General features: G+C 37.9%; 2 protein-coding genes across 6 annotated transcripts in view; one reads left to right on the forward strand and one right to left on the reverse strand.

The window, feature by feature from the left end:
- The window catches only part of LOC105568356 (lachesin-like), a 286,391-nt gene that overhangs the window by 10,352 nt on the left and 266,840 nt on the right, over positions 1-9,199 (forward strand). The gene's annotated exons all lie outside the window — the stretch shown is intronic.
- LOC105568357 (UDP-glucuronosyltransferase 2B23-like) overlaps positions 1-9,199 on the reverse strand; it is a 51,394-nt gene that overhangs the window by 9,387 nt on the left and 32,808 nt on the right. For 2 of the 5 annotated variants that reach the window (XM_012023975.1, XM_012023977.1), the window contains exons 2-4: positions 1,649-1,783; positions 343-413; positions 160-258 (exon numbers count right to left, since the gene is read on the reverse strand). In XM_012023975.1, coding sequence (XP_011879365.1) covers positions 160-258; positions 343-413; positions 1,649-1,783 — 305 coding nt within the window. Of the gene's footprint in view, positions 1-159; positions 259-342; positions 414-1,648; positions 2,193-2,740; positions 2,862-9,199 lie in introns of those variants that run through there. The other 3 variants (XM_012023973.1, XM_012023974.1, XM_012023976.1) reach the window with 2 other exon arrangements.

The raw sequence follows: 9,199 nt of genomic DNA on the forward strand, positions 1-9,199 counted from the left end.
ATTTGCGGCTATTAACATTTCCATTTGTTTAACATCTGGGAATAGAGTCTTCATTATTTACGTACTTAATTGCTAAATTTATTCATCAGTTAAAACAAGAATGAAGATTACTAAGATTACTTTTTGGCTTATAGCTAATCATTGTTATGTTAAACTTACGTTATGAGTTCTTTAATGGGGGGACTAAATAATTGACGTTTGCACATGTATTCAGCTCCCAACAAATTTTGATGTAGAAACGCATAGGCTCCCATGTGTCTAACAGAGATAAAATTCAAGAGTATTAATTTTCTAGATATAAAGGAACACACTTGACTTCCATGAAACGTAATAAATGTGTACCTTAATCCTGTGCAATCCATGCTTACATACGAAAATGACAAGTCAACATTTTCATAATTCGGTGGAGGATTCTGTAAGAAAAATTAGAGAAAAGTCAATTACGACCATGACAAATTTTAAGAATGTATATATTAGTACATTTTTATAATTTTTTATATAAAAGTAAAATAGCGAGATATGATATAAAAATAGAGTCATTTTTTTAAATATTATAAAAGAACGAATTAATAAAAGAGATATTCAAATAGTGGGTCAGTAATTGTTGCGAATTTAAAGGAAAAACCAATATAGTACCGCGATAGTTTGTGTGCAAGGCAATCATGTTTTCGTTAGTTAGGTTTTATCCAGTTTACGTGAACAATTTAATCTCTAATTTTGCCACGAAAGAAACAGGACCATCAAGCCGTGAGAAGACACATTCAGCAAAGAGAAATGTTAGTAGAAGTAAATTGAAGCTAAACGAAGTTTGCGTAACTTTGAACTCGAGTTTAGAAAGAGAGAGAGAGAGAAAGAGAGACGGAGAAAGGAGGAAGCGAGGGAAGGATTACGCGAGACAGTGGATGGAAAGGAGTGAAGACGAACGATCTACGAGAACCTGAGAAAAGGACGTCGGTCGGAGAAAAAGCGAATAGAAATGGAGAAAGTGAAATGATAGAAGGAAAGACGAAAGCTTGATAAAAGATCGAGTCGAATATCTATTTATCAGTCAATAACTTCTCTATAACGATTCGCATTTGAGACAAATTAAATACATGGACTTAGCCGTAATAATTTTGATTTGACAACGGACTGTCAGCGGCCCAACAGAATATCAGCGCATGCAGTTAAAGTCGCAAGGTTTATCGAGACTAAACGAAAATAACTGTGAACAGTGTAATGCCTTGAGTCCTTAACGAGCACAAGGCTGCTTTGTTGGTGGTAATTCTCGTAAGCGACGATATATAGGCAAGCGTTTAATCGTAACCGATACCGGGTGGGTAAAACGGGTGGGCAAATTAATTTGGCAATGGCAAGTTTCGAACATAATGGACGCCAGTGTCTTTGCAAATAATATATTATTTCAAACGATGTAATTCAATTAATTTAAAATTGCCGCGAAGATTCCCAGGTGTTTCTAATCTACAAAATACCGAGTATTAGCTTTTATATTATATTTGAAATATTCCCCGTACAACTTTTCCATATTTGCGTGATAATTTTGATTCACGAGATTACTATAATATTTTTGGTAAACGACGTCTGTGTGTTCATTTGCAACGAGGACAAAGGATTAGAGTGAAAAAATATGAGGAACAAATTTACTTACCTTTAAAGGAACTGTTGATAAAACGGTAACTTTATGACCACGAGATGCCAGTGCTTTCATCAATGCTTGAAAAGATTGTTGGTGGCTGTAACTTGCGCTCGGGCAAATGCCTAGAATGTTGTATCCGCGGCTGTGCTGGAAAGTGCAGAATAGCGAAATTGATAGCAATACGAGTGTCACGACGCGCATTTTGGGCACAGAACACTTTCGTTCGTAGATGCGAAACGGCCGTTCAATCTTTCAGGAAAGAATCGAGGCTACCGGTCTCTCGCAGGAATTTTTAAAAAGAACCCGAGCAACGGAAAAAAAGACGAGGCGGTCCGTATGAAAAATTCAATACATGTTCCACGATCAGTTTGCTTGGGGCCACGGTAAATAAGTGAACGGGATGTCCATTGGTCGGGTGCTTCTCACTCAGCTTTGCGGAAGAAATAATTCAGGCCTCGTGTGCGCGGACCCTATTTTTATATTCGTCCAGAATACAAAGGCGGTATTCATAGGAATGGTAGATTTCGAGGTGTATATATATCTATATACTTATCTTTCAATAAGAGTAGGGATAATCGGACATCGTTATAATTTTACTGTCAACATTAAACGGCATTTGAAATTTCGTTGCGACATGTCGGCAGAAGTTGACAAAGAGCGAATGGTATGACTTGAGACAGCTACATGAGATATGATAGGAAAATGTGATATCGTATCATTGTGAATAGAGATACGAAGAGAAATAGCCACATTGATAATAGACTTTGCAGAATAAAACTTAAATAATAAGTTAACTTAAGTAATAACTTGATTACAAGATGGAAAAATTTTATTCGCGACGGAAATTCAATGTTTTATCGCATTTCTATTGTATTATTAGCTTTGCATCTAATAATATTTGACTGAATTTTTTGTGTCTCTATGAGATTGATATGCACAAGTACGAAATTGCATAACATTAATTTTGCGAGACAACTTATTTTGAGATATAAAATATTTTTATCATTGCACGTGCCGGAGAGGCAAAAAGAATATAGGTGAAAAAATATAAACGCATGGAAAAATAGCTGGGCGGAGACAAATCACTCACTGACGCATCATTACCTTCGACATATGACTCGCTCTTTCTCTTCTCGTTACAAGAAGAGGTTCTAAGTTGAGCGTAAAAGATAATACTGTTGGTGGAAACAAAGAAATATCGGTGCCTCATCTTGAAGGGATATTTCTGAAAAACAAAACTTATTTACTTTTAATAAATTATACTTGATTAATTTTTTCTTATTATGCAATCTATGATTTCTCGTAGCTCTCTGCGAAAAGAGAAAGAGATTGAGAGATAGAGACATCTTGTACGGTACATCAAATGTACTAATTTATAAAAGAGATTAAAAAATGATTTATACTTTTCAAAGTTAAATCTTTCAGCGGGACGAAGTTTTCAATAATATTGGATGTCAAGATATTCACAAATAAAAGACATAAGGTAAAAGTACCAATGGCCCGGACATGCACCTGTAACTGGACATTCGTATTTTTTGGGGGGTTTTTAAATGCAAATATATAAACTTTTAAAATAGAATGCATATGTATATTAAATGTATAATATGTACATATGTGTTCATGGCTGAAAGTTTAAATATCCATATTTAAAGACCAAAAAAATACAAATGTTTAGATATAGGTGTACGTCCGGGCATTGGTATTTTTACCTTAATAACACGTCAAATGTTTCTTAATAAAATAAAATAAAATCCAGATAGCAATGCATGTCATAAAAGACAAATTAACGTCTCTTTTCGACATATTCATGCTATGTGGGAAATTGTTTATTCGTTCATAAAGTATTAGTCGTGACAGATTTTTATATGTTCAGTAACACGATTAAAAATCGTCACGTTTTCTCTTACACTGTTGCGCAGTTTTATAGGTCAACTAACCGACTGTAGGATGACGTAAAGTAAAAATTTCTAATGCTGTGCTATTGATCCGCGAAGAGAAATATTTCGGTCCGAAGACAAAAGGTTTTTGCACGGTTATCGTAAATACGCGGGTTTAAGCACAGCGCATTACTTAGAGCTGTAATAACGCCGAGATACGAAAAGCTTCTCGTTAATTCAAGCCGCCGTGCATGTTGCCTTGATGCAAAAGCTAAGAATGGCGTATCGTGAACGTTGTCTACCGGAAAAGTCGCGCGAAAAGTTGCCTTTCAGAATGGGCTACGCTTTTCTTCGTGCAAAATTTGCTAAGAATAATTTTCAGAGGATGCTTTTTGAAACCATTCCACGGGCATATTTTCATACTACGCGCTGTGAATGGTTACTTCTGTTCGTAATTAATTGTACTAACGTCCAAACATTGTTGGTTTATCTTCGTTACGTAACGTGTACTTTGATTGATAATTTTCCCACCGTGCTTTTTGTTTAATAATCCTAGTGCTCCATTATATCTTACTGTGTCTGAGAATATTATTATTTTGAATATTTCTCGAGGAGATTCGCATGAATCTGATAAAGCTATAGTCTAACTTTAAAGAGGACCGTTGACACTGTAGGTAGGCGGCAAATTCGAATCACGTGTCAGAGTCAGATGCGTCTGATAAGGGTTGAAAGCACTTTTGATGGAGTCGCGGTTGAGGTTCATCTTGAAACTTGAGAACAAGACAGGAATGAGGAACGTGATGACTGAGAACTAAGTTTGCCAAACCATCAGGCGGAAAAGTGGATACTTTTCACGTCATCTTGTAATCAGAGTGATTAAAAGTTCCCTTTTGTAGCTATAATGCAACTTTTCATTTCAATTTTTAATCTTCTTTCTCTGTCATTTTTCCTCTTATTCTCGGAAGAAGAGCACACTTACTATCGCTTGTATTACATGACATACGTGGTTTTGCATTCTATTTAATTAAAAAATGTTAATTTTACATAAATGTCAAGATGTTCGTGTATAGAAATATTAAAGCATGCACAGGACATATTCCTACTAATTAACATGCTTAAAGTGATTTTACTGGATACTTAAGTATCAACGATATTAATGTATCGAGAATTATCTGCGCGTCATTAATGAAATTCGATTGGTCCCCTGATGATGACGAACTCGTTCGTATTTATACTGTACGTGTTTTCCGCGTGCCTCGTGTGCGAGCGTTAATCCGCCTGTTGCGGCTGTCGCGCATGACAAGATGACAGGAGCCAAGCCTGGCTGGATTCGAATGGTCGATCGGACGGGCCAGAAGGACATTTAGGATATCTGTCATTTGCGGTTTAAATTACTCCGTGAATAATACAGCGTGTTCTGGACTCTGCAGCACTACGGGGTGCTGCGCGTGCAGGGCGGCGGGAGGATTACGTGGGGAGGGAAGGAGGGGCGGGAGGAAGGACGGAAGAGGAGACCGGGTACGCGCGCCGGGGTAGGTCGTGCGCCTGCTTTTGTCAAGCCGCAACACGAGCCGCGGCTTTAATACAATACAATACTGTCGAGAGGGTGGAGATGAGAGGTAGTGAGCCGGAGGAAGAGAGGTCGGCGAGGAGGTTATACTTGCGGGCGCGAGTGCAAGCGAGAGAAAGTTCGGTACGATAGCAAAATGCTGTATGTGTCAGTAAGTAACCGTCTAGATTTGTACGCCCCCTCGCCATTCTGGAAAACCCAACAGACTGCCAGAGGATGTGTCAGATTCAGCCGCGTATGTTTTGCAAGAGCCTTACCACCCGCTTCTCCTCTCTTTTCTCACTACACCGCCCCACCCTACCTCCCTCTTTGCTGTTTCGTATCCCTTTCTCTCGTGTCATATTCCGTAGTTACAGCGGCATAGTTACAGGGACGGATTTATGTGAAAACTGCTGAAATTTAAGCTTCCGTGGCAAAACTTCAAGCGAAACTTAGGGCGAAACTAACAAAAGAATATTTCGCAAATTATTTTGCACGAAGGACTATTTATATAATTTTTTCAAGCTACTGAATAAAGCCAAGAGATATATTCTCTTTAATATCTATTTGTTTAATTGGCTAGTTTCTCGATTACTTCAGAAAATTGCCATTTTTAAACGTTGAAAATTCGTCTTTGATTACTGAATTCCTCTTTTAACTTTCAGAAGTACGAATCACAGTTTTTCAAATTATACATTGCGCAAGAAAGAGCGAAAGATTCATTTTCTTCGGCGCGTACTTGCCTAGTTATGGCTCTGCTCTGTGTACCTCCCAAAGATTGGTAGCTCCGAGCGGTGGAAAAATCAACATCCGCCCCTGTGTGCTTGTACACCACCCACTTGCAAATCTGTTGCTATAATTTCCCCACCTCACGCGAGCCATCCTTCTCGCGAATTCTGAGTTTTTGCGACGTCGCTTATGCAAGCGAAATCCCGGGTATCTGCGGCTAATTTCGCGGACCCTAGGCGAGTTTCCTGCACGGAAATCTTCCGCCATATGGCGCGCGGTTCGTGAATTCTCGTCGCTCGCTAATGTTTTGTTCTAGATCGCACAAGGTACGGCCGATTTTGTCATTACTACGTTCTACGTAGCATGAAATACCTACGAGTTTAATGTATCTCTTCAGGATCCCGACAAGTGTTTCTTTTGTACGCGATTAAGTCATTACATTTTTGAAGCTGCGGACGACGCGAGCATAATGATTGGGGTACGTTGAGATTATTAGCGCCTCAATATATTTTTTGTGACCAAGAAATTTTGACTCGAAATTGATCAGAAAATTTATAATGGCACAATCACTCTGAACGGTGTGCACGTATAAACATGCGAGTGCATCTTCGATTTTTTCGGAACAATGGGAGAAACGTCATAAATATATTCCATAAATTGTACGACGAAAGCTTTTCTAGAATTAATTACAGAGTTAAAGCGCAGCTCGCACGATTATGTACGCGTAAATATATGTATTAGCCAAGAATTCTTTGCGAATTCCTAAATGAGTTTACGACACGGGTAATGAGATTACTTCTGGTCACCGAGCATTATAGTAGAGAACTCGGTGCATTTCTGAGCTGCGTCAAGGGTTACCCGAGTTTCGCGGAAGGGTTTCGCTGATCTCTTTGCGTTTCTCGCACAAACTTAAGCATAACGCCGAGTTAGAAAAAGATAAATATTTACGAGCACTCCGTTACGCATTATGGAATTTTTATCCGGTCCGGTATGTAATACGCTACGAAAGTACTAGACGTAGCATTCGCGGAATATTTTGCGTTATATTGCAATGAAAAGTCGCCTCGACTATCTTAATATCTCACTTTTATCTCAGCTACTCCGGAAAGACGGTGATTTGTTATTTCGCCATCTCAGTTTCCTGTTTATAATCATCTAAAGATTTGAATAGTAAAAGTTACGAAATTAGTAGAGATGGAACACTTAATCCTTAAAAGATGGCTAGGTTTTTAACTTTTAATGATTTTTATTTGTCACTTTTATATATAGGTAATTTATAAAATGTTATTCTGTGAAAAATAAGCGACTCCCGTGGTGTCTAAAAATAGACTTCCCGTCTTCTAAAGGATAATATTTAATCATATGTAACTTATATACATTCCAAGTTTGTTTAAATTCCATATCTTTTAAATTGTTCCGTTTTAATTTTGTTTTCAATTTTCACTTACGCTCGCGACGTTCACAGTCGCTCAAAATTCGCAGTGCAACGTATGTCATCGACAAGAGACAAATCTGTTAGAAATGTATTTTCGATCAGAGCCGCTTCGGTTGAACGCGGAGTATCTATCGAGATATACTCTATTGGAAGAACGTTTCGCGCACTTGATCCATTTACGGGATGAGCTTTCGGCGCAGGTGACAATAAGAAACCAATGGAGTATGTGAGGGATACATAGCAGTGTATACGCCTACATGGACACCTAACTGGATTCTACATAGTCGAGGCGATTTCGCGAGAAGAGATAGGAGTCTCCGAGCAAACAATAACTGTTCCTTGGAGATGTCGGCAGTACCGAACCTTATAATTTAAGGCGTGCTTTTGCATCTGCCGTTTCAAATAGTTATTGTCATGCGCCTATGCCGACATAATATTTTCATTGCCTGTGGAATCTTTTATGCAAAGCGACGTTATTGGAAACAACGAAATTATTCCGTTCGGTTCGCCTGTCTTCTGGCCTCTGTCGATCGTTCGTGCGCATTGAAATAAATTCAAATCATGAAACTTTCCAAGAATCTTTTGGTCGCGATTATTCACGATCATTTTTCTCTACTAAGTTATTTCGTTCATACAAATAAAATGTGAAAGTATATGTATTTTACATACTACTCAATTTGATGCAATATTATTTTAGGGTAGAAACAACTTGTAATTTTTCAGTGCCATTTAATTGTACACGCATAACACTAATGAGATCGGGCGAAAAAAATATAAAGTTCGTGTTAACGAAGTGGAAAATTCTTAATGTTTATAGAAAAATAGGTTATTTAATTTTCACGTATATTACAGAGCACGTGCGTATATACTCATTATACGCACTTTTTTTCTCTGTCGCGAGACGTATTATTTCTCTTTTTAATCCTTTTCTATGCTCAGCGCATCCTCTTCTTTACAGCGGCGCATCTTTTAGAGAGCAACGTATTGTGCCTCACATTACAATATTGCGAAGTCGCCCAGCAGTGGAAGGTAAGGGTCGACAGGGGACAAAGTGGGCTGGAAAATATAAAAAGGGTGAAGCTGAGCGAACGCGGGGGCAAAGAAAGGAAAGGGCGAAGTAAAAAAAAGAGAGACAGATATATAATCTTGGAGTGCATATAAGATGAATAATGAAATGGTCAAGGACAGAAGTTTTCTACACTGAGAGAAAAAAAAATAGTCATTTTTGGAGCCAACCATATTTTGGTTTATGACAACCAATATTGTGGTTATGAGAACTATCACATTGTTAGGTCAACCATAATTTACGTTGGAGGAATTATAAAAAATATGGTTGGCTCCAAAAATGACTATTTTTTTTGTAAAAATGACTATTTTTTCTCTCAGTGTAATCTTGGCGGATATAAGTAAAATGAAATCGTTCGAAGAGGAGAGAGAGAAAGAAATAGACGTGTCGTATAGGTGGAGAACCGAAGAAAATCCGTAGTCGTTACGTTGAGCACGGCCATCGTTTTTGGATTAGGTTCGGTAGGAAACAAGGCGGGGAATTTACAAATCCTCACTTGTATAACGAAATTCTTATATCGCTGCAAAAGATTGAACGAGGGAACATTGAGTAACACGCGAGATTGTCACAAATGCATAGAAAGCTGTTTTATTAGAAAAATGAAGATTAAATTAAATTAGCTGATTTGAAGCTTCAGTATTTTAAATGTTAATTATAAAGATCACCGACGTAAAAGCACTAATTATTAAATCCCTTTTGACGAATTGCAAATGTTCGGTCGATTGAGCGATTAATCTAGCGAGTATTTTTATGGAGTATACCCGTAATTATTTGTCTTTGCCAATTACATAAGACTTAGAAAGCTTGTAAAATTTATGCAATGTGAACTTCGAAATTAGAAACTAGATTCCGCGAAGAATCAACGATAAAGGGCAATCCGCAAGTCCAGAGAGAGAGAGAGAGAGAG

This window comes from Vollenhovia emeryi, unplaced genomic scaffold, assembly GCF_000949405.1.
Source record: "Vollenhovia emeryi isolate VEMERY1.0 unplaced genomic scaffold, V.emery_V1.0 DF939130.1, whole genome shotgun sequence".
NCBI classification, from domain to species: Eukaryota; Metazoa; Arthropoda; class Insecta; order Hymenoptera; family Formicidae; genus Vollenhovia; species Vollenhovia emeryi.